The following is a 27,030-nucleotide window of genomic DNA, read 5'->3' as shown; positions in this document are numbered from 1 at the left end:
GAAATACTACACTGAGATAGCGAGGGTAAAGTAATAGGTACACAAATGACACAAAAATACGACATTTATTGACCTTTTTCACGCCTGCAGTATCCTGTGGTCGTGAAACATCACAACTCGCTATCAATCCGTGAATATAAATAGCATACTATCAGTAAGTATCACAGTGTCGCAGCGATTCAGTTCTTTACGCTACCTACAAACATGTTTTGGAGGGTCTATGCCACAAAACACTCAACGTATTGGCACCAACTTACATAACCGACCTCATCCAGAGAAAGCAAACTACGAGTATAGATATGCTATATGTCTATCGAAGGGGTGGGGGGACCGTGAAGGAACCAAGCTACTACTTTGAATCATATGGTGGACGAACATTCTCATGCGCCGCGCCTCGATTGTGGTATAAACTTCTCCCTGAACTTAGACAGAAGCCCTCAGCCACTAGCTTCGGAAGAAACTTTAAAACTTACTCATTTGCTGAAGCGTTTGCTTTATACCTGTCCAGCGCCTCTGAACTACTGATACATAATTATTTGATTGATTGATTGATTGATGATCGATCAATTGACTGATTGATTGATTGATTCCAGCAGCAAACGATTTCGTAAAAGCTACACTTTCCCTTTTTTCTCAGCAGTATCTTAATTTTACTTTAAAAATTTGAAAGGATTTGTCAATACATTTAGATAACGGATGGCTGACCGAGTCTTTGAGGATTGTGCAACCATAGACCCTCGAGAAACGGACTTCTTCCTATAGTTTGCTGGGGATCCGTAGCCCTGCCACTCACTGTGACTGTTTGTATTGGGGAGTGGCACTACCCAATACAAACAGTCTCGGAGTGGCAATGCTATGAATCTGCAGCAACCTATGGTAAGAGCTCATAGTGGTAGGTTCATTGTGTGCTGATTGCAGGGAACAAAGGTTACACGTATTACCATTCATGTGACGAAATAAAATTCGTAGCATTATAGGAAGAAGTCCGATGTACAATCTCCTAAAACCTACGGCAGAACTATAGTAGAGAACCTCTCCCTCTTGTGACGGCCAATGTGGCATAGGGAATTGCAAGTGAACTCGTCCAAGATTTTTCGAAGTCCAGCGAACTAAAATGACAGCCCAAACTGTTGTCTCTGAGCTCACCAGGAAAGCAGGCTTGTTCCTGCGTGCAGACGTTGTACTGGTAGCCATAACAGTTGCATTCACGGTCACCGCTTTAGTGAAGATGGTCCGGTTACTACGTCAAATGAAGGAGCATGAACGAGTGTTCAAAGATTTCGGTGCCCCTCCAGCGCATTGGTTCTTTGGTCACGTGATTGCGGTAAGTCTGTCGACAAGAGCTCAACTTCACCACAGTCCCCTGTGATCTATTCCGCTCTTGGACTATGCGTCCCATTGATGGGTGTACATATGCCTGAGAAAAACCTTCTCAGGTATATGTACACACGTCTATGGGACGCATAGTCCAAGAGTGGAATAGATCACAGGGGACTGTGACTTCACCAACGCGAGAAAGAATATTCTTTCTCGCGTTGGTTTCATTTAATTTGTCTAAAACCGGGGTCGAATATATGCATGGTCATTCACTATCTTTCAACATGTCAAACAATATAAATAGTGTCTCTTATCAAACAAAATTCATGAAAAATGGCCGACTTTGTCCCTTTGAGGGGTCAAAGTCTAATCTTGGCCATCCAAGATGTTGTGATCCGATGTTTATAAATGTTTAGATCTTATCATCCGATGTTTCAAATATTTAAATGATATCATTTTTCACCGTGTCAAGTCGTCAACGCACGAAATTGTGTAGTCTATAAAGTCACCGTTGCGCATTTTGCGATAATTGATTTGACATCAAAGATCGACCAATCTTCGTCGTCCGGTTGTTCAATTCATTTTATATCCCTAGCATAATATATGGGCTATCAAAATAAAAGTGTGGCTAAAGTTCAGCACTGGTAGCAGAGGGCGTACCAAAGTGGATTGAACGACAAAAAGGGATTGAACTGTGTGAGTGCGGGTACATACGTATGTAAATGATCTCTACAACCCGTATGGTGTCCAATAGATTGAACACGTCACATATACACAGTGTATCGATCAATGACAAAAAGGGATTGAACTGTGTGAGTGCGGGTACATACGTATGTAAATGATCTCTACAACCCGTATGGTGTCCAATAGATTGAACACGTCACATATACACAGTGTATCGATCAATGTCGACGAAGACGATGGCTTTAAAGGGAAGCTATAAAAGTCATTTGTTTAAAAGATATTCACTAATCAAAAATCACTGCACTCTATGAAAAGCTAAACATTGACATATAAATGAAATCACCAATAATATTCATATCCGTACATATTGGGGATTTATTTAGTTTTTCCTTATAACTCTCTGGAGACGAAATAGGCCTATGAGCCTGTGATTCTTTTTACAATCTGATTAAAATCAGATTGTTCTTTCTACTGTAGTTTTACGGCGGAGATGAAGGGTTTGACCGACAGGCGGCGACCAGCACGAAATACAACTATGCTTACAAGTATTGGATAGGAGCGTTTACCTGTGGGGTGAATGTGACACATCCTGACAGTGTCAAAGTGTTGTTAGCAACCTCAGGTAAGGCTTTAAAGAACACATTGAAGATCCAACGGATGGAAATCACGTTTTCACATTCATAGACCGTAGACCACCCGTAACTGAGGTTTGTTTACATCAAGGAACTTAATCTTGGGAACTGCATCAGCCTCGACGCCCTCTTCTTTGAACCGTTCTAGATTTACAATATGCAACCTCACATTTTTGTCTTGCTAGTGTTACCAAGAATCAGTAACAACTCTGCTATATACGATCACAACACAATAAGAGCACGGACTTTGGGAACATTCGGCTTGACCTCACATCGGATAGCTGATAGGGATATATTCGAGGTTAGGGACCTTTCAGTGTTTAGGGCCGAGGGGGGGGGGCAAAATCCGGGGGGGGGGGGTCATTGTAATTTTGGAATCTGCAAAGGGGGGAGGTGTCACTGGTAGGAAAGGGGGGTCACCACATTTTCAAAAACATAATACCTACAATAAAGTTCACTTTATGCCATGGCCATGATCGAACCCTCTTTCCCGGCGGGCCACCTTCGGCGGCCCACTACAATAATTGACTTTATGTAATGGCCCATGACCCTCTTAACCGGCGGATGCCTTGGTAGCCCACTCCAATTAGGTTTACTTCATGCAATGGCCATGATTGACCCTCTTTACCAGCAGGCCCGGACTTTGCCAATCCACTACAATAAGCAGCGGGCTGCCTTAGGCGGCCAACTCATATTACGGTAGTATCTGGTTAAGTGTCTATCTCATCTTTGAAAGATCATTTACATACTCGCAACCCTGAATGGTAGCACTGAGACAAAAAGGGAATTTGCATAACAGTGTAATGGACATAAGTTGTCTATGGAAATGAAGTTAAAAATTGCCTTACAGTTGTCTTAATTAAACAGACGTTTGCATGGATGTGGCTGAGAAGTTTGTGCACTGTCATCTCTGCTACACGGATAAAGTGCGCCGCGTACCGGAGTTCGAATCAAAACCGTGCGGGTAAATTTGACATATGGGTTTTGGTTATTTTTCAGCCGTGGGGGGGGGGGGGGTCCATCAAATTTTATTGTCTGACAAAGGGGGGGGTCATCTTTTGTCACGAAAAATGCAGGGGGTCTATATTTTTTTGAACACCGTCGACAAGATTTGCCGCCCCCCCCAGGCCGTAAAAACTGAACGGTCCCTTACGTCACCGAGGCACAACAAAATGCACATCTCTCATATGGACTTCACCTTTGACCTAGCTCTGCATGGCAGGGCTGTGTGTTACCGGCGTGGTGGAAGGCCGTATAACGCCGGTAACACACAGCCCTGCCATGCAGAGCTACCTTTTTACCCTGTCAAATCGGACTCAAGAAATAGATAGCCCTAACAATGGATTGTTCTTGCGAATGTTAGCGTCAGAGTCACTCTGAATTTTCGTTGTTGCTTTTCGTGGTCATAAGAAGGTTATCATTGTATTGCATTGACACATTGAACAACAGGTTGTATGTTTTACCATAGACCCTCGAGAAATACACTCGAATGTCTATGGTTTTACGGAAGAATTTACCCGAGTTCGTTGCTGTGCATGCGCCACATGCAGTTTATACCTGGCGACAATAGCAGACTCCATTTTCACAATCACCTTCCACATATCTCAGTCACTGATAGCGAGCAAATCTGTCAGTCTATGGCGCGTAATGCATGCCAAAATTAACATCCGTTTTCTTACACCACTGACCGAATTTTTCCACTAGTCATCCACATTCGGCTTGCCGATTTCTGAACCCTCTCACTGCATCCTTCACGTGGTCAGCGATTTCTGAACCCACTCACTTACATTCAAGTGGTTAGCGATTTCTGAACCCACTCGCTGAATTCTTCCTGTGGTCAGCGTTTTCTGAACCCACTCGCTGAATTCTTCATGTGGTCAGCGTTTTCTGAACCCACTCACTGAATTCTTCATGTGGTCAGCGTTTTCTGAACCCACTCGCTGAATTCTTCATGTGGTCAGCGTTTTCTGAACCCACTCACTGAATTCTTCATGTGGTCAGCGTTTTCTGAACCCACTCACTGAATTCTTCATGTGGTCAGCGTTTTCTGAACCCACTCACTGAATCCTTCAACTGGTTAGCGATTTCTGAACCCACTCACTTACATTCAAGTGGTTAGCGATTTCTGAACCCACTCGCTGTTCTGAACCCACTGACCGAATCCTTCAAGTGGTCAGCGATTGCTGAACCAACTCACCGAATCCTTTAACTACTTGCCTACATTCCGCTAGGCACCCCAGCAGACTTGATATTTTTTCTACCATAATCCGGTCACTCAAAAAGAGACCCGTCAAATTCACTCACGGATTCTGAAGGTGGCTGACCATTACGCTAGGGGGTCTTTATCAAAGCTTGTAAGATGTGACCCGGAAAGAATCTTTACTGAATAAGTAGCCTAATAGATACTGAATCGCATGGTTCGCATGCCCAGCCCGCCTCACAAAACGTGTACAATTAACAGTAAAAGGGGTGAAAAATGACTTATTGTCCGGACCAGAAGTCAGGCTTTCTTGACACACAAGACGAAACGTAATGACACCACCGTCAATCTACGCAGGCACAGTCCCTCTGGGCCGCTATGGATAGAGGGACTGTGACGCAAGTTTTGTTTTACTGTGGCGTCCATAGAAACCTATGCTCTTCGAAAAGGTCTGGTCAATCGAAACTGGAGACTCAGCCAAAGACGCGCAAAAGTTCGGCGAAATACTGGAAAGATATAAATATGTAAGTGTTTACAGATTGTTCCGACTATAATGAGCCGTGCAAACAAACGTCTTGAACAGCTAAACTAACGATGGAGGCAGTCGATTGTAAGCTTCATGCATGCAAGGCATTGCACGTTGTGACCGACGGTACGGAGATCAAGTTTGCTGAATGCATTGAGAGAGAAAAACATATATAAATAAAAATTCAATATTTCACCATCGTAATCATTGAATTAGTCGTTTCTTCCATTATGGAGTAGGCCTATTATGAAAATTTCGTTGAAAATAAATGACGGGACTGTAGCTGCAATAATTGTAGCCTTGGTTGGCCGTGGGGCTTGGGCTTCTGTCGTGCGGCTCGTGCCTTGCCCCAACCTGCTCGTGCCTTGGTTGGGGCAAGGCACGAGCCGCACGACAGAAGCCCAAGCCCCACGGCCAACCAAGGCTACAATTATTGCAGCTAACGGGACTGCTTCTGCTCCGTCTACTCAAAACGAAGTTTGGCGTACGGCCGAGCTACGCTGTATATACAGGATAGGCAATACATGTACAGCCCATCAACTTCGATATCGTTGCCGTAATTGAAAATGCTCAGAAAGGAACAAATTATATCTTGAATACAGTATAAAAGTCTTACTTAGTAATTTAAAAGTATTTCCAAATAATATCAAACGTAACGGGGACTACCGTAGTACAATTACCGGCTGGATGCCAGCACAACATTAATGGCGCTCCAGGCATGGTAGAAGTTCGAACACAAGAGAGATCCCGACCTGCCTCACTGCAAAGTCACACCCGTGCACACCGGCCCAACAGCAAACTAACCTCTTGGTGTGATTCTGTTGTTTACTTATTTCTTAAAGAATTCATGACACATATATCTGCACAATTTACTACGTTATCGGTTCGTTACTACGTTATCGGTAATTTTTCCTACGTTATCGGGTTTGATACGTTATCGGTTAGTTTAATACTAAGTTATCGATTGTAACATCAGGTCGTAAATAATGACGGTTTCCCTCCTGGTTTCCCTACTTTCTGCCAAAGGCCATCGCGTTCACTTGCATTCGATAGGCTGCCGTGCATTGCCAAAATATGTTGCTTTGATTTGCAATCACCTTGCTGCTAAAGCGGCAATCAGCTGAATTTTATTACTTCAAGTTACTCAATTTTGATAATTATTTGCCTACAGAAGTGAGCCAAGTGCATATAGTGTCGTCTTGACAAGTACCGGTACCGGGAGTTCCTGTGTGACCTTGTGCAGGGTGCGCATCCGGCTCTGCCAACTTCAGTTTGAATAATCCGTATATAACGCACACATTGTACCAGAATATAATGTCAGCCTCCTCTCCCAAAGTTCTGTATCCTCTGAAACACAGTAACAGTACGTTTTTGAACAGAGGAGAACAAAATAAAATCATTCGCAGGTAATTCAGCCAGCGACCGTGGACGTTTGCCCGGGCATGGCGCGGCATGGCCCCAGGAATCTTTTGGGACTGTTGGCTGATGAGAGCCTCTTATTATACGAATTGAACTATTATAAGGTCTTAAAATACGTTAAGAACATTTTTCTTTTATCGTTTCCTGGGAACGTTCCTTGTCTACGATATTCAATTACCATATTGTCGTTTTTCTGAAACCGTACGATGACGAGAGCTGTACTTCCATGCGAGCGATCACTCGTGCCAGGCATGCTGCAAGACGTATACATGTGCGTTGTAAACAAACCCGCGCGGCAATCCAACTCGATCGGGTAGTATTTAGCGTTTGTATGTCAGTACAGAAGCACAAATTTGGCTTATTTCTTCACTGAACAACATTTCAAGATGGATGAAAGGGAATAACATGTAATTTGAACAAAAAAAATTAAAACTTAAAAAATAATGGGGCTTTAAGGCATAGACTTCCGTTTTTAAGGTCTATGTTTAAGGCCAGGAAGAAAACATAAAATAAAAATAATCCACTGACGGAGTGTATTAGTTGATGTAAACGCACTTGTTGTCGACGTAAAACTCAGAGGTCAAAGCTAATTTCGACCCCTTAGCATTCTAGTAAAAATTGACACCACAATTTTTGTGACGACATTTGACGTAGGCATGACGCTGTGTGACGTAGGGGTCTTGTTTCGTGTCATAAGTCGAAACTAATGAAGTTGAGCTTAGGGAGTTCAGTACTTGAAGAATTCAGTGACTTGGTTCAGAAATCGCTGACCACTTGAAGGATTCAGTGAGTTGGTTCAGAAATCGCTGACCACATGAAGAATTCAACGAGTGGGTTCAGAAATCGCTAACCACTTGAATGTAAGTGAGTGGGTTCAGAAATCGCTAACCAGTTGAAGGATTCAGTGAGTGGGTTCAGAAAACGCTGACCACATGAAGAATTCAGTGAGTGGGTTCAGAAAACGCTGACCACATGAAGAATTCAGCGAGTGGGTTCAGAAATCGCTAACCACTTGAATGTAAGTGAGTGGGTTCAGAAATCGCTAACCAGTTGAAGGATTCAGTGAGTGGGTTCAGAAAACGCTGACCACATGAAGAATTCAGTGAGTGGGTTCAGAAAACGCTGACCACATGAAGAATTCAGTGAGTGGGTTCAGAAAACGCTGACCACATGAAGAATTCAGTGAGTGGGTTCAGAAAACGCTGACCACATGAAGAATTCAGTGAGTGGGTTCAGAAAACGCTGACCACATGAAGAATTCAGTGAGTGGGTTCAGAAATCGGCAAGCCGAATGTGGATGACTAGTGGAAAAATTCGGTCAGTGGTGTAAGAAAACGGATGTTAATTTTGGCATGCATTACGCGCCATAGTCACTGGACTCTAGGCCGGAGCAATGTAAATTCCTGGAGATATACAGCACTCCCCTCCTCAAAATGTCCAAGCAATGCGATCCTTGTATCTTGCTAATAGTAAACATTGCACACAGGTAATGAGTATTACATCAACACCATTCAGTATAGAAAGTTTTTGAAAATCAGGATTCAAAGATTCCGATCCTTTAATTCTTAGTAGTTTAAGTTGTTACACTGTTTAGCTCTCTAGACATACTGGAAATATTAACATTGAATGTCCGCATTCTACCACGTAGTTTTGTTTCTATTTTGTTCTTTCTGCAGAGCCAAAAGCCGCGTTTGTTTACGACACGCTACGTCCATGGCTTGGCGATGGCTTGTTGCTAAGTAACGGAAAGAAGTGGTCAAGAAACAGAAGATTGTTGACCCCTGGATTTCACTTTGATATCCTGAAACCTTACGTCAATGTTTTCAGTGAGTCCACCAAAATCATGCTGGTAAGTTGAAAAACATGTTCTAAATCCGCAGGTATTTTTATTCATTCTTTATTGAATATTATTTATGCTTGTCAGTCAAACAAAAATAAAGTGCCATGATCGATAATGAAAAGACTGAACCGAGTTTGTCCGATTACGACGTCATCATTGACGTCGACATGAGTGGCGAGGAAGTGGACGACGACAATGAAAGTGGTGGTGATGAAGATGATTGGGTTCGAAGAACTCTTATTACGAACAGACACCGAACACTTGATTGGAATGACATATTCTAGGATACAAGCTACCTTATTATTCCCTCAGCAATACAACTATATCATTAAACACTCGAAATAATTGTTATTGACAGTTTTATGCCAAAAGGGACAATAGGATAACTTTGTGTGATATTATAACATATTTTGATAATGTATTTTAATAGAAAGCAAACAAATTATGGTAAAATTCAGTAGTCAACAATAACAGTGGACGTTGAAGTGTATGAAACCAGAAAAAACTGGCTTGAAAATACGTCACAAAGTTACAGCTTGTGAAGTTTTAATGTGTGGCAAATGTATAACTTATCATTTCAACAGTTTCGCTTCATTACCATGTGATTCGGTCTTCTTAAAGGCTGATCGAGCCACTTCATTTTTTGTCATTGTGAGGTAAATAATTGTCAAGCAAAATCAGTGAAAAAAAAACTATAGAAAGAGTGTAAAAAATGATTAATTTATGATCATAAATACTGTTAATAAAACTTTAATTTTTCTATCATTATTTCGTACTTAAAAAAGTACCTACTGCACTCAAATCCCGGATGAGATCAGTGCTCATGCCAAATTCGCGCAGTTGTAGTACAGACCCTCGGAAATATGGTCAATACATTTACTGCTGTAGCATGCACAGTCACTTGAACCTTAGTCTGGCAGAGACCCTGCGATTCGCGTTCTTCCCTGTTGGAACACGCGCGCGCCCTTCAGAGACGCGACGCGAATCCCAGGGTCTGGACGTTCTTGCAAGCGACCGGTCGGATTTCTGCCTGATCCGGGTACTTTATAGAACTCCGCACATCCGTTAATCAAAATAAAATGACAAGTACCATAGCCAAATAAAATTAAAAATGAAAAATAAAAACATACTGCGTATATAAGTCTACCAGCTACTAGTAAAAATTTTCTCCGCCCAGTTAGATAGGTGTTTCTCTTGACGACACTACCCTTATGAATATTCATACCCTTGCAAAAACGGACAGTCGCTGTGTCTGGCAGCGCGTGCTCACAGCTAGCACAGCGTAGCCTTCGAATGCAGGCCCATCGTGGGCGCGAACAAAACAAGGCACAGCGACTGTGGAGAGTCTATCACTTGATGTGCGGTCACCGTATTACCTCGGCACTGACCGCGCATCAACTTGAAGTTACAACTGCGTGAATTTGGCATAATTACTGATCATCATCCAGGATGCTAGTGCTGTAGGGTACTTTTGCAACTATGCAATAATGACAGGGTATTTACTTCAACTGAATGAATTTGTCATTGATACTAACCGTCAGGTTCGTTCGAGTGCACTAGGGTACTTTTGTAAATATACAATAATGATAGAAATATTAATTTTTATAAACAGTACTCATACTCACAAATTTATTATTAATATACTCTATAACTAATAACGCCTTGGTCCCCTGTGACATAAGTAATTATACTACTTTTAATTGTTCTTGTTTAATTTGAAACGTTCGCTAGGAAATATATTCTTTTATTACGTCATTATAAGTACATAGTCTCACTGTAGCTATTGAAACGTTTGCTTATTCTTGTATTACGTCACTTTAAGTACATAATGTGGCCTTACTCTATACTCAGACAGCATTCCTTCTAAAGAGTTCAGCTTTGAGACACCGTGTCCTATCACTGTTTATTCTACCAACCAGACATTCCATCTGCTAAAGACAATATGTTTAATCCATCATGCCTTTCTCGTGACTCATAGACCCTTTCCCCGCCAAAACTGCTTTATCAACGGGAAACCCCGCCCTCTCAAATCAAAGACCTTCAACAGAGACACTTCACGTCACGCCACTACGACGTTACACTGTATTCTTCACTGTATGTCGCCACTGTCTATAATTAGTTCAGTTACCTGGTCATACTCGACACATAATTTTTGGTGCCGATACTGGGATTGCGAGACTTTCTAAAACAGCCTGAAGCATGCTTTCGACGATGCCAGTCAAGGGAAAACAAGCATCATTCGGATCTACCCAGCCCAAGGAACTTTCACCCCCGGAACTCCAACGATCAGCAAGACGCGATCGGATAGCAGTACTTCTGAAGAAAGCGGACAACATATCCTCCAAGGGAAATCCCACAAGTGAGGAAACGAAAGAACTTTCTAGAGTCATCAACAACATTTCGAACAAGCTAGAAATTATCAAGAAACTGGACGAAGAGATTTCAATGGAGATCGAAGACGACGAAACACTTGATCTAGAGTTACATGCAGCAGACGACTATGAAGATCATATCACCAGTAAGTTGACCGTCTATCGGAAATTTATTGGGAAGCACAGTGACGAGCCGTGTAGTTCGAATACGTCGTCGTTACTAGCGCCAACTCCTCCGCCAGGTACCAAACATAAGGCAAATCATCTACCAAAACTAACTCTTGAAAAATTCAACGGTGAAATCATTGAATGGCCAAGCTTTTACGAAAGCTTTCTAGCGCTCGTCCATGAAGACGCCTCGCTAAATGACGTCGAACGATTTCTCACCTTGAAAGCGAGCCTCGTCGGTCCTCCCGCCTCGCTACTCGACGGAATGCAATTGACAAAAGATTACAAAGACGCGATAGAACTCTTACGTGAACGATATGGTCAACCTGAAGACATACGCAGAGCTTGCGTTAAAGCTTTTTACAAATTGGAAAACCCCACTTACACTTTCAAAAGTGTGACCATGTTTCACAATAACTTACTATCGTACGTTAGCCTACTGGACAGCTTAAACGTTCCAGAAGAAAGATACGAATGGGTGTTCTTAATCATAGCGTTGGAAAAACTTCCGCCCGATCTTTTAATGGTGATTCAACGTCCACTAGACGAGAACAAACAATTTGAAACTTTAAAACAACTCCTTCACGCTATCAGATCCGAGATAATATTTTTTTCTCACAATCGTGCAGCTGAATTGAACGAATCAATTCAGTCTTCAACGCCTACTATCGCCGCCTCTTACCATAGGGTACAGGGGACAGTCCCCTGGGGTGGGGAGGAATGTGGTGTTTTTTGTGCAACGGTTTACCTTATATGATTTTATTAATTTTGACTGTTATATTTAAAATAAAGAGTTCAACTCTACACCGTCTGACTGCTTTATTATTACCGACAAGTCCTTATCTCCTCTCCTACCTGTGTATACACCTCTGTAATTGCTCCAAAAACATTGCCAACTTGCTTTCGACTCCAAACTGTCTGACTGTGTTTCCAATACCTACAATTCCTTATCTCCTCTTCAACCAGTGCACATACCACTTTAATTGCTGCGCAAACATTGCCAACTTGTTAATGACTGAGCGTATCAGCGGATTAGCTTATTAAGTCAACACCACAGCCGTCCCACACGTAGTGAAATAAGGAAAGGGTTGAAGATCTCAGACCCAGTGTCACAAAAAAACGCAAATCTGAGCAGATATAGAAGTCAATCGAAATTTAACGACTATCAAAAGCATCGCCATACCGATGAACTGTTACATGCCAAAGTACGCCGTCTAAAATGGTCATCTTGAGCCAGAAAACCAACCTACATTTTTGAGTCGGTCATGGTCCGATGTCATCCGTAAGAGCGGAAGTCGGAAGTAGAACCTTTTGACCTCAAACCTGTTTATTTCCAGTCCAGATGTAAACATATTTCCCATGATGCGTTTGATGTTATATAATGTAAAAGTTCGTACATTCTATATGAGCACGCTACAAGACTGGTTTTAATCAATCCTACAAAATCAAAACAAGGATTCAATTTTTATCCTTTTTGTCACAAAAACGTTGATAACGATGAGTTTGAGAACATAAACAAAACTTCTGAAAATTCTGCACAGAAAAAGCTGAAGGGTGAGGTATCACGTTCCTGCCCTCGCATCTTGCACATACATCACACAAACCTCCTTGATCAATCGAGGTGGTAGCTTCTTCAGCCACAGAAAAGGAGAATTTTTTTCTCCTTTTACCGAGGCTCGGACAGCATCAACCGAACGAACACCGCTGCAGGCAGCTCAATATAGATTGATGTCATCATGAATGCCAGTATTGTACACTATCCGTATTATTCGATGCCACCATGGATTCATCGTCACCGTACATCTAGCGTCTATCGTAAACTTAGCACACCGTCATCGACAGTGACCATTGATGTAAAAAAAGTCTATTTTTTACATCCATGCTGTGACCGACTCGTTTGCTCGGCTTCCCCGATAATACATCAGCGACTATCCATACCAATGAAGTTCTCACCTACTGTATTCCAAAAGAACCTCCACCATGTGCACATCGTATCAACAAAACATCTTGAATGGCAAGGAACACGACTTAGACTTCCTTGTATTACCCCCGGTATTACCAGGCTTACGAATTTGCTTACACTTTCTTGCCTGTTCTCGTTTTAAAATGTTAGTGTGTTTTTCCCTTCCGCGTCCATGTGAAGCGTAAGTTATAGTATTTTCCCCAAAAGACAGACAGCCCTCGCTTCAGTTTCCGAGAACTGGATAGATAAAATCATCAACTTTTTATTCAGTCTTTTGTTTGTTAAGGTGCTGGTACTGCAAGCACGCCTTTTCAAGAAAAACGATTTCATGGTATTTGATACATCGTCTAAGTATTCTGTCTGTAAAAACGTCAGCCGCTGCGTTTAGTTTATTGCGCGGCACAACAAAGGGTCCACGCTGACTTTTACATATTTTCGCTGCATTGTAACTGTTATGCACTAAAACCATTATCATTCTTCAAAAACGCAACTCAACGACGGCAGAACATAATATGAATGAGCTAAAAGCATGGATATAGCTTTTTAAAGTCTAAGGTAGGAAAATGCAGTCAGGAACTCAATCTATGTCATCAAAAATTTTGTAACGTAACGGTTGCTGTTCTCCTTCAGGCCGTTCAGATTTATTTTAATTTTTTTTCTGAGCTGTCTCTCCACATGGCTGTTTCTATTGACTTTTTAACTTTTTACATTTTCTCTCCTGATCGGTTGGACGGTAGCCTAGTTGATTTCATCACAGACAAGAAGCTTCAATTTCTCTCAACGAGAATATTTTAAGCGTCGACGGTCGTAGATTTCAGGTTTCCGATTTTTTCCCAATATTGTTCTCTCCACAACCGACCACGCCAGGTCGTGGCTGTAAAGTGTTGAATTTTAACGACATGTTTCTCAACGACCGTGGCTTCAGGTATTCGACTTCATTTTCTGTCTACGGCCGGTTGAGGTCGTGGCCGTAAAGTGTTAAATTTTTCCCGACATTTTCTCAACAATCAGTCATGAGGTAACGGCTTTCAAGATTTGAGTCTGACTATTTTCCCGGTAATTTTTCTCAACGATGGGCCGTGAGGTCGTGGCTGTAAGTGTAAAGTGTTGAATTTTTGCCAACATTTGTCTACACGACCGGTCGCGAGGTTGTGGCTTTTAGGTTTTCGACTTTTTTCAGTCATTTCTCTCAATGGCCGGTCACTAGGGAGCTCCTTTACCGTTTATTTATGAATAATAAGTTGTTTACCTTCCTGTTTATTTACGAATTCATGAATATTTTAAGCGTCCACTAGTTTTACGGACGACATCGTGACACTGTGTCTGTGATTTTCAACCCTTTCCTTATTTTAATGCGTGTGGGACGGCTGTGGTGTTGACTCAATCACTTAATCCGCTGATACGGACAGCGGATTAGCAAGTTGGCAATGTTTTCGGAGCAATTACAGAGGTGTATACACAAGTTGGAGAGGAGATAAGGACTTGTCGGTAATAATAAAGCAGTCAGACGGTGTAGAGTTGAACTCTTTATTTGAAATATCATAGTCAAAATTAATAAAATCAAATAAGGTAAACCGTTGCACAAAAACACCTTCCTCCCCACCCAGGGGACTGTCCCCTGTACCCTGTGCTCTTACGCAAGTCCCGCGAAAAACTCTGCCGCCCCTCACACTACTCAAAGGAAAGAAAAATGTTGTGCTTTTTGCAGAGGATCACACCATCCGAACGATTGCACTGTGGTCATCGATTCTTCAAGACGATACACCATTGTCAAACAAAATAGGCTGTGTTTCAATTGCCTCGGGAAACACAAAGTCAGCGACTGTAAGTCCAAAGTGAAATGCCGCAAATGTGATAGGAAGCATCACACTTCACTATGCAAATAGGTCCAGGGATCCAATCTGCGCAGATACTCAACTGCAGGAACAATTGTGCGCAGATAGATAGCGGAATATTTGGCTGCCTGACGTTAACATCACAGCATCCAGGGTAAAGCGGACAATGGCATTCGAATTGGTGATGTTGTGCTTGCACATAGCGACATCCGGCATCCTAAGTCCAATCAACTTGGAATTAGCCGCCGTAGAAAAGCTAAACAAAGGAAAGGGTGGCATCATTCGTTCTAATCATGCTAATGGACACAGAAACCTGTACCCACAGGAAATCAACACCAACATACAACAAGCTACAGAGAACAACGATCACGAATACTCAACAGGTAACCAGGCAACCAGCAGTTTGATGCCACCAACTAGTACTGCATCCGCCATCGCCCATCGCAGAATTCAGATGTGTGAACTCTTGTTGCTGAACTCGTATATCGATGTATAAACTTATATATCGGACTTCCTTACTAAACATTTTCTATAGAATAGAATAAAGATTCTTTCTCTCATTTACTGCACGTTTCACTGATAAATTTACTATTTAGTATTTCACTCATTTCAAAGAGATTTCGCAAATCATTCGGTACATTTCTCTCTTTCCCGCAGGGGAGGAAGTTAGGAAATGCATTCTTATATTACGTCACTACCAGTACACTGTCTTACTAGAGATACTCGGATAACATTCCTTCTAAGATTTCGGCACACAAATCAGAGATTCCATCTGCTAAGACAACATGTTTAATCCATTTTGTGCCTTTCTCGTGATCCATAGATCCTTTTCCCGCCAAAACTGCTTCATCAATGAGAAAGGGCTTCTCGTACCAAATCAGAGATATTTCTCACTGCCTCCCACAGAGACACTTCACGTCACTGGACTCTATGCACGGTATCTCACCCAAGTGTTATGCTTCACTGTATCAGCCACTGTCTGTTGTTAGTTAAAGGCAGGGGGAGCCTATAAATACCCCCTATCTCCCTGGGGATTCATAATCCAACATGAGTGGCACATGGTAACAACGTCAACGAATGCTCCCGAAAATCTGGATCTTTCAACAACCATGGTGTAAATTAAAGCACTGTTCCAACATATTACGTTTTGTGAATACTTGTGGCATCACCCTGTTGGCGAAATTCTCTCATTTTTTCCATTTTAAGTTGATTTTTTATGCCAAAACTGCTTCGATGCTGTGTTCGAAGCGTCCAACGAACAATAGATGAAAGCATTCAAACAGCTGCCAATCACGAGGGGACGCGCAAAGGTGCAAACGATCAAACATTTGTTGTGTACATCGGATCGATTACGATGTCAACAATGAATAAACGATTCTTACTACTGAACGAAAAAACTTGACCAACGGTTACTGAACACGCGCCTCAATGAATTCAGACACAAACGGACTTCATGGTTTCAAGCAGATTGCCTCTCCCTTTTGTTCGTTGATATGTGTACCTGTAGGCCTATGAATGGGTGATGTTTTTGTTGACCTGCAGTACGATATTTTACGATAGATCGCCTTTGGAAGTATGTTGTGGCATAGCCCTGCGTACGATGACGTGTATTCCCGGCGTTATACGGCCTCCCACCGCAGCTCTGCTGATTACCATGGACAAAACCGGCAACATGCGGATCCAATTTGGACGGAGCACGAAAACTACTTTCTAACTGTTTTCCGCCGAAATCAACTCGATTCCGATCTACATGTATGCAGCCTACCCAAACCACTCAACCGCTCACAGACTGCGGAAAAAAAATGCTCTCGTGACATCCAAAACCGTTGTTTGCTCACGATGCACGGTCAATGGCTCATGCAGTGGACGGGCATTGGATACGTTCATGCCACGATTACATGTATACAGGTGCCCATGTGCTTCATTATTTCCTGTCGGGTCGGGGCGATGAAACTAAATCGTGATTGATTCATCTCTGTCGGATTTGACCAAAAAGAGACACTTGACATAGATTATAGCATCAAATGTTGACCGTTCAGACTGAAACATGATAAAAGATCTGAAGATCGCCGTGATCGGTGATGTCGTTCTTCTCTATACGTTTTTCTGAGCTAGTTTTTTACTAAATTGTTCGAGTATTAGCTGACTTTTTTTGAAAACTTAATCAACTTTTCTTTCCCAACCAGGGCACAACATTACCTTTTTTACTTTCATGGTAACCTAGGATGAATTAAATCGCAGATTAATAGACTCTTATGTTCTTCCTCGATTGTCTGTGACTGATTTTGCTATCTCCATATCGATATTGCGTTCGCACTCGGGTGTCTTGAAACTTACGTCATTCACTGAAATAGTTTTCGGACAAACTCAAGAAATTCGACAACTACTAACGAATAGTCGGCAAAATTTACAGAGACAAGCAATAATAATTATGGTCATTTTACCGTCTTTTTTACCATTTTTGCCGTCTTTAGATAAGCGGACTCGTTTGACGGAAGCAGTATATAATGATCTGAGTTCCCATATTTTTACCCTACCGTGTGAGTGTAGTATTCAAATGAGTGAGATAATCTTACGCTGTTCCGAGTGGTCTGGAGATTTTTTATAATATACAATAAATTGACCTTATCAAAATTATTGTTTTACATTGCTTGGATATTGATACTTTTTCCGTACGTTTTGACTGGTGATTTGAAGTCTTTGATTCTCCATTGGCAGCAGCACATGTACGGTTACAACCGCCATGTGATGACCAGAGTGTGATTGTAAAGTTGTCGGGAAGTTGTTCAGAAGAAAAATCATTTTGTATTTAGAGGCTTCAGTTCGGGATTTTTCAAGATAAACAAATCATTATACATTTCCTACGTCTTTGAAACGGGGATTACGGTAATGTGATGAATGTGATGAAAATTTTGTGAACGTCTTTGCAATGTGTTCCCACGATGAGTGTGAACTGATTCTTTGTTAGTAAAAATCGTCAGAAATGGTCCAGTGACCGTGATAAAATAAACACAGATGCAAAACCATTGCGAGGAAGATAGTAAGAAATTCACATTGCAATATTTGCTGTCGTATTTCTCAGCAGGAATAATCAATTTTTACACGTTGTGTATAAGATCAGCAAGCAGGTGTTCGGCGGTCAATTGCTTCTATCATAATGATCTTGATCACAGCTATTTGGCGAGAAGACAGCGGGTACTTATATAATCTCGCAAAATTATTGATATCATGTCTTTGTGTTGAAAATTTTCGATCGGAGGCAGCTCAAATCAACAGCCGTGATATATTCGGAATCGTGTTCTCACTGGACACCGAACTACCTGCTATCAACAGTACGTGATGTACCATCGGCGGTAACACATTGGTCGTAATCTTGTATTCTGTCTCCTCTGCCCCGCCGTTTGTACAGTCCAGAAATTTCAAAGCTAGATTTTTTCACCCTGACATATAATACAGCGACCTTGCACACTAATGATCATTCCACTGTTTCTGTTGGGGTTTGTTGGTTTTTTAATTTGCTCCGTGGCCCGGTAAGATTTTTCAATACGATACAAAGTTTGAAATTTTTTCAAGGTAAATTTAGTATATTCCCAGTTTGTGGGGTAAAGTTTTCTGGAGTGAAAGTTTGAGTTGACGCTGATAGAGTAGACGTCGAGCCCGGCACAGTTGACTGGGACCCGGTCGGTTTGGGGTCGTTTAGTCCAGAAACCTGCAGCAGAGTTCATATGATCACCATTCGGCATTTGGGTGATTTTTTGGTCAAAGTAATGCAGTAACAATGTACGCTAGATTTTTTGTGTTGTTTTGTCACAACTGTCATGTGCGTATACGGACGGTTTTCGATTAAAAACGGTAGTAATATCCAGTGCTCGTAAACGCGTGCAAAATTTATTCAGTGACTGTTTACGCAGCAGTCGTAAAGACGACTAGGATTTACCACTACGTAACAACTGTAAACACAGCATCAATAGCCCCATTCGAAAATTTTGTGCTGAATCGAGGGAGATAACAATGCGGTAGAAAAGGTCAGTCCATCATCCGTCAAAGTTGTTGATCGAAAAATCTTCACTGAGCGCCAACTACATGAGTGGCTGTTATAGTTGTACACGTAGCTCTGTGGGCTTTCTGCTGTCACTTTTTACGAGCTATGTTCAAAGTGCGTCAAGCTACGAATATTTTCATGTACTGAGTTACAGACATCGGTGAAGTACCGGGTACATTGATTTTGTTCAAAACCACTGCCTGTTTGTTCCTCGTGTTGTTTTTTTGTGTCCCTAACGTCGACTGGCTCTTAGTGTGCGTACAAACATAGCAGTCGGGATTAAGATTTCCTGGATAAATAGATTTATTCCGCCTCTGACGCAAAGATACACACTGTTTTACATGTGCCACTCCTAGCCCTGGGATCGATTTTCATACCTTTAAGTACTAAAGTAGTCATCTATAGTATTAGACGACTCCGTCTCCCGACTGCTTGCTCAGACCTTGTTAGTAATATTCTACACACATTATCACTTTTCTCTTAATTTAGATTATTTTATTTAAAATTGAGTCTCTAGCTGATGTGCCCTACGACTAGAGATGTATTGATTCCATTCGTTATTTTATAGGTTCAAGAAATCTATCATCTGTCTTGTCTCGTAAACAATTATAAAAAATGTCAAATTGTGAAATATTTTAATCAACTTTTTTTTTTCATTTATGCATATGTTGATGACTTTTTGTTATGGAATATATCAATGATGAAAAAATAGGATTACCGGACTGTCTTCTGTATGATTTGAAGACGCCAATATGAAGATGCATTGCAACTTGGCATATATTTCTAATGCCGCTTACTGGAAAGTTTGTAAGTTTTAGGGCTCACGTGTGAAGATAGCCTAGATTCTATTCGTACGTTTGCCTCCGTACCTCCGACCCACTCCCGGAGGCAAACGTACGAATAGAATCTAGGCTAGTGTGAAGACCACGCGTGTGTGAAGATTGAATCTTTCATTTCTGCAAGATGTATATAATTACGTCATATATGCGCATGCGTACTTCTAACAATATCCATTTATCGTATTTTTATTATTCTGACGACGTATCAAGTGGCTTGATCACTCGCAAGCCAATCAAAATGTAAAAAGCTGTATTAGTATATATTATTTTCATTTTCTCTAGGATAAGTGGGCCAGCATCGACCACAGCAAATCAATCGAAGTTCAAACTCAGTTAGCCTGATGACGCTTGACACTTTACTGAAATGCGCCTTCAGTTATAAAAGCAACTGTCAAACAGCAAAGTGAGTGATTTTTCCTCTTTATGTGTTTAGTTCGAAACTTTATAACACCTACTTTCTGAAAGAGATATGTCATTTTGCAATTGAACTATCGGGAATCCATACCACGAGAAAAGTTTCATCGATTTGTATCTAGAAATGTGGCGATTGTTGCCTTTCTGAGCGAGAGACTGTACATGTGGTGGTTGACTCGAGGGCTCTTCAAGTCCGTTGTTTATTCAGCCCCGTTATACGAATGTTCCAAGCAGATGATACAGATATTTACAGCACTAACGTTGGATGTTAGAGTTCCTCCCGTCACGACTTCTTGCATTCAGGGCGGCAGTTGGACATCAACAAAAATACAGCTATATAAATGCGTGTTGAAGGGACGATACGTGGTTCATATAGTTACATGTATATAACATTACAATATATTATGGTCAGTTACGATATATATTAGATGGTTTTGTTTCATTCTAGTGAAGATCTATACATCAAATCCGTTTATCGGATCGCTGAACTCTTAGAACTGCGCTTCCAGTTTCCACCCTACTTGATTGACTGGCTCTTCAACCACAGTCACCATGGCTACCAGTTCAAGAAGGCGTGTGACTTTGTTCACAATAAGGCCAAACATGTTATTGCCGATAGACGGAGGAGTTTGCAGTTTGAGAAGGCAGGCGAGAAGGCGCTGGATAACAAAAGAAGATACTTGGATTTCTTGGATATTCTGCTCTCTACCAAGGTAGATCACACTCAACAAATAAGCAAAGGGTGGATCATTTGATATCATGAGGGAGGGGGTCTGGACAATTAAAAAAAGATTCCCAGCAAATGTCAGCGAAAAAATAAGCCAGAGAAGACTTGACAAAACAAAGGTGGGAGAGTGGACAAAATTATGTACAATGGATCAGCTAAAAAAATAATGCTACCTCATCAATCTTCCAGACCCCTAGGATATCAAATGGTCCACCCTGAAGCAAACTCTTGTAATAATCAGGCAGACACACTAAAGCACGCTTTCTTTTTAGGCTTGCCTTTCTTCTGTCAGTTTCGTCGACAGTCGCCTGTGATTAGAGATATCAGCAAGACGGCCCAAATGACTCCAAAAAGGTGTCCGGAGTACACCTGACCATGAGCGACTGTAGCCCATCTGTCACTATCAGATCGAGTGATTTGTATTGATTTAAGAAGGAAGGCATTAAATGCTGATTTTGGAATTTTTGTGGAATACCTATGTCTGCAGATTGTATGTGTGTGTGCATGAACGTATTCTGGGAATAATATTACCTTTCCAGCTGGCAGTGAAAGGGAAGCAGCGCAGAATATTGTCAATGATTCTGATCACCCTCTCTATGGTTACTTCCAGAAACTCCCGTCAGGGAGACGTTTTCGGGTTCCTCGTGCAAAGAAAAACCTCTTAAAAGTCATTTCTTCCATCAGCAGTTTAATTTAAACTCAAACTCGATGTAGTTGTTTTAAACCTCCAGTTGGTCCTTTGTTGTTTCCGTCTATGTTTTAATTTTTGTATCTATGTCGCTACCTTGTGTGTGTTTTTAAGCATTTCAATGTGTACTAGCGTCCCTTTTTATAGAATGTTCTTGCAAGTTGTACTATTTTAATTTGTTTATGATAAGCCTGAAGGCAAATTTCTACATTTATTGTGGATAATAAAGTAATTGAATTGAATTGAATTGAATTGGTATCGAGGCGCCTCTCTCTGTCTCCCTTTCTGTCTCCCTGTCTCCCTGTCTGTCTGTCTGTCTGTCTGTCTGTCTGTCTGTCTGTCTGTCTGTCTGTCTCTCTCTCTCTCTCTCTCTCTCTCTCTCTCTCTCTCTCTCTCTCTCTCTCTCTCTCTCTCTCTCTCTCTCTCTCTCTCTCTCTCTCTCTCTCTCTCTCTGCGTTTGACCAGGATGAAGATGGCAATGGTCTGACTGATGCAGAGATTCGGATGAAGTTGACACATTTATGTTTGAAGGTCATGACACCACAGCCAGTGGAATCTCCTGGATTTTGTACAACCTTGCCAGACATCCCGAGTACCAGGATAAATGTAGGGAAGAGATCGATGAACTGATGGAGGGTAAAGAAGAGAAAGTCCTTGAATGGTAAGGGGGGGGGGGGCAGTGGAATCTGCTGTGATGTTGAAATAGCTGGGTAGGCAAACTAAGACTAAGTTACTAAGAGAGAGATTGGTGTGAAGCTACTGGATTTCCCCCTCAATTTAGGATGACGCGAGCTTTTATATTCATGTATAAGTGAATAAATGAAACCAGGCAAGCTTTGTATAACAACATAATATCTCTATACAATATTAACAATGTTAGTCACGCAAAACCTGGCTAAAATGGACAGAGGCGTCATGTTCAAGATGTCTAAGAGCAGCTGCGAAAAGAGCTGCAGGACAAATGATATTAAAAATAGTAGCGAGCACAACTGAAAAAGCTGTAAGGCTGAAACAAGGTATAATTTGAGTGAATTAGTAATAAATAATAGATAAAGTAAATTTTCTATCTCTACTGTAAAGTATCATCGATGGAACCAATAAGGTCCGATCTATGAAAATCAAATTATAAATTTCGACCTCGAAAACACATAAAATCGGCGATTTCCGTCCACCTGAAGCTCTATGGCGTTCACAGTAGGCTTATATAGCAGAGATTTTAATATCGGTGATAGCAGCCATTGATTCCATGACCTTTGACACCATTTCCAGGGATGATCTCAGCAAGATACCGTACACCACCATGTGTATTAAAGAGAGCCTCCGTCTCCACCCTCCCGTGCCTTACATCGCTAGACAGTTAACCAAACCGATGGTCTTACCAGACGGACGTACAGTACCAGCAGGTGAGAGATGCTGTACAATGACTCTGTATTACTCTCTCTAAGAAGTGAATTCCGTTGCACGGTATTTCAATTGACACGTTCAATAATGATTCTCAACCTAAAGAATATACTACATTTCATCTTGTTACACATTTTCTGATTTGGTATGTATTTACATCATACGGCTGTATGCAGTACATAACTGTCATTTAAAACACCTTTTGATGGCGATAAAGAGATGTATTCAGGAAAGAAATGTTTCATTTAGGTGATTTCCTTTCATATATTTCAAGCATCCCTAATAATCACAATGGAGATGTGTAAAGACGTCTGTTGGTGAAAAGGCAAAGCGAGTTTGCAAGTTATTAATGTTAACAGACTACATTTAACTTGTTTTCCAATAGCGACGGCATGTCAGTCATGATGTGGTTGAAATCTTTTCCGATGTGTAGTACTAGTCGGACAAGATGGACACCAGCGCCATTGAGACAAGAAAACTTTTAACACAAAAGTCTTGATGATAACGTTCTTTAATTTGTTATTACTATAGGCCATATAGCCAGTGTCAATATATTTGCTTGCCACCACAACGGTAATATCTGGCCTAATCCAGGGGTTTATGATCCGGAAAGATTCTCCCCTGAAAACATGAAGGATAGATCGCCTCATGCCTTTGTACCGTTTTCGGCTGGACCAAGGTGAGAAACTGCGTCGTGGTATGTAATTTTCAGGTCGTGACTTCCTCTTCGGATTTATGTAACGTTACAATATCAAGTACATGTAAATCTTTAATAATATTCTACAAAGAAACGCCAAAGCCATCACAGGTGAAGACAATTGCTAGTACTGTCAATGTTTTCACCGTCACCTTTCAATCATTTTATGAGACCTTCCTCTCAGTCAGAGTTGGCGGACAGACCGTCTTTCACCAGAGCTTCAGTGGAAAGTTTTTCTATTATGTACATAACGAAATCATTCGCTAATTGGAATAATTGTACATGTAAACCTCTTTCTCATAAATTTTGAATGCGCAGACTTTCGAACTCTCATAATTGTTCAATTGTTCTCTGATCAACTAACTATGAGGTTCATTTTAAGGCTCTTGGCATAAGAAAGTTTATTTTTTTTTGAAAACCGAAGATTTTATTTTTCCCTATAGAAGCAACAGAGGTACAGGAGCTATTTTGAATTTCAAATATTGGTGAATGCTATGGAATTTGTTTCTAATTCGCCAAACTTTGCACCGCGATCCCTGATTTTTATTTTCGATTCGGAAAGACAATAGTTGAAAGTTTCGTGGAGGGATATCTGAGCAAAAGTTTGAGTCTTACGCTTTCGAGATGCGTACTATCCGTTCAAATAATCTCACATGTTTCATGTTCTGTGTATGATGTCCTTTTTTATTGAAAATAGTATTTCTTGTACATTCACAGGAACTGCATCGGCCAGAACTTTGCCATGAATGAGTTAAAGGTTTCCGTTGCCATGACAATTCATAGATTTGAATTAGCTGTTGACGAAAGCAAACCGCCAAGCCGTGTGTGTCAGTTGGTACTGCGGTCCACCAATGGTATTCACCTGTATATCAAACCAAGGAAAACCAAGTTTAAATAGAAAATATAAAATAATTTTAAACTTTTCAAGTGCATGCGAATATTCTAAAATCATTAGTCATTATCTGGGATTATTGTAGATAGCCATTTAGACCCTTATATATATATATATATATATATATATATATATATATATATATATATATATATATATATATATATATATATATATATATATATATATATATATATAAAGAAATATAAAGAACAAGTGCAGAACTTTCTTGACGTAAAATTGACCAGAGCTATTTCGCCAACTGCAGTGAAGAAAGTGCAGTCACAATTCCATTTACAAGTTGAACGTGTTGTCTTGAATAAGTTAGCAAAAAAATTTTCGTCCCCTGTTAAGAATATTATTAGTAGCGATCATTTACATGATATCATACTTTGGTATTTCTTGACATATAGCTCAACCAGGTTACCAGCAAACCTAAGCTCTTTCTCGGTTTCTTTGATGGGTGAGTGATTTGGGCAGACAGCTTATGTACCAGGGATATATTCCTTGAAAAGTCTGTCACAAGAAATTTTTTCAACAAGACAGAATGAATTTTACGAAATTTATAGAACCTGTTGATTTCCAACCCCACTCTTTGAAGAGCACCCACACACAAATGTGTCTCATCTGAAAAGAATGCAAATAGTGGAAGTAAATATCATTTTAGGTCGTCTATTTGTTGATTGTTGCTGTACTTCAACCAATCTGAAAAACACACGTCACGATGACATTATCCGCTATATAGCAACCAAGGCAGTATGTTGTGTGTGTGTGTGTGTGTGTGTGTGTGTGTGTGTGTGTGTGTGTGTGTGTGTGTGAGAGAGAGAGAGAGAGAGAGAGAGAGAGAGAGACAGACAGACAGACAGACAGACAGACAGACAGACAGACGGGGAACGCAAATTTTAAAATTCAGATTTGTAACATTTCTTTTATGAACATGAAATAAACCCCTAACTAATGACAGCAAGACTTTTATTAGATGGCGACACTTTTATTGAAATGAAATAACAAGAACACAATAATATAGCTTTATTCCTTCATAATGTAGGCCTCCGGCCCTTATATGAGCCTACAATATCTATGTGTCTTCCAGAGAAAAGTATTTTTATCAGAAATACAAAGAAGTATGGCGCGAAAAAAGAAGAAATTTACAGCGATGAAGGGAAAAAATAGCAATAGTTACAGTTTCTCTTTAATTCTGCAAGTGTGGTAGATAAATAGAGCTAGATTTTTTATTTGATTTTGTCTTTTGTTTCCATAAGTATATTGAAAGTAAACAATGATGGCGACCTGTAAAGATTACTTGGAAGGTATTTTTCCCTTAAATAGTTCCATGTACTACATTTAAATAATAAGTGATATTCATCCTCTATTTCTTTGTGACATAATCGACAGATCCTAAATTCTCTATCCACTCCTCTATGACGTCCAAGTTCTATTTCTAATGGGTGGTTTCCACATCTAAATCTTGCCAAGGCTCGTCGATATTTAAAAAGATTTATACTTGAAATATACAGTTCTAATGTTACATCTGTCTTAAAATTTCTATAATGACTAGTTTCCTCACATGTGCTTATATCTGACCCCATTCTTGCCTGTTTGTATCTTTACTCTGGTAACAAACTCTGACAGGAACAGCTCTGTATTACCAACACTTTGATTTAACCATACATGCCCCATACCATATCGATGTTGGTTTCCATGAATTTCCTGGTGTGATTTTGCACATAGTAGTCAAGAAATTTGCAGAAAACAGGAAGCGCACGCATTGTTTTACAGTTAGATGACCCTTTGCAATAGAAAGAACACGCGCCAAAGTGATCCTCATTTATGCTGCTGTTTCATGTATACATCAGGTGAAGAGCTGTTATGTTGGCTGCCCTCTTTAAAAATTTAGGCGGCAAAAATCTGCACCAGGAGATTCCTCATAAATTCAGTGAATGAAGTTAAAGACATACATGTAAGTGGAGTATCAATGGTGGAAAGTACTTGGGAAGATCATAGCTGTTCAAATCACCGTCAAACTAAAATACAACTCACTTCAGATACCATTTCAGTCAGCATACAGGAAATTTCACAGTCCAGAAACTGCCCTCCTGAAAGCACACAATAACATTTGTTTATCCGAGGACACTGACAATTATGTTCTACTCATTCTCCTTGATCTCTCTGCTTCATTCGATACTATCATCAAAAAATATTACTTCACAGACTCTATCATCTTGGTATCTTCGCTGTTGCACTCACGTGGTTCAACTCATACGTGATGCAAAGGGACCAGTCCGTCAAAATCAACGATACTTACTTACTTACTTTATTTATTTATTTATTTAATCATTTATTTATTTATTTTATTTATTTCTGACAAGAAGGA

General features: G+C 40.7%; 1 protein-coding gene across 1 annotated transcript; it reads left to right on the top strand.

Annotated features, from left to right (window-relative positions):
• Positions 1-874: 874 nt before the first annotated feature.
• Positions 875-25,623, top strand: LOC139116387 (cytochrome P450 4B1-like). The gene is given in 11 exon segments (XM_070679024.1): positions 875-1,324; positions 2,479-2,623; positions 8,455-8,627; positions 20,120-20,159; positions 20,162-20,235; positions 20,680-20,964; positions 22,132-22,165; positions 22,168-22,327; positions 22,936-23,069; positions 23,599-23,746; positions 24,482-25,623. Coding segments are annotated over 11 exon segments (1,584 nt in total). The 5' UTR covers positions 875-1,114; the 3' UTR covers positions 24,663-25,623.
• The last annotated feature ends 1,407 nt before the right edge of the window (positions 25,624-27,030 follow it).

The sequence above is a fragment of the Ptychodera flava genome, chromosome 17, assembly GCF_041260155.1.
Source record: "Ptychodera flava strain L36383 chromosome 17, AS_Pfla_20210202, whole genome shotgun sequence".
Classification (NCBI taxonomy): Eukaryota; Metazoa; Hemichordata; class Enteropneusta; family Ptychoderidae; genus Ptychodera; species Ptychodera flava.
This window is presented reverse-complemented; position numbering and strand designations above follow the sequence as displayed.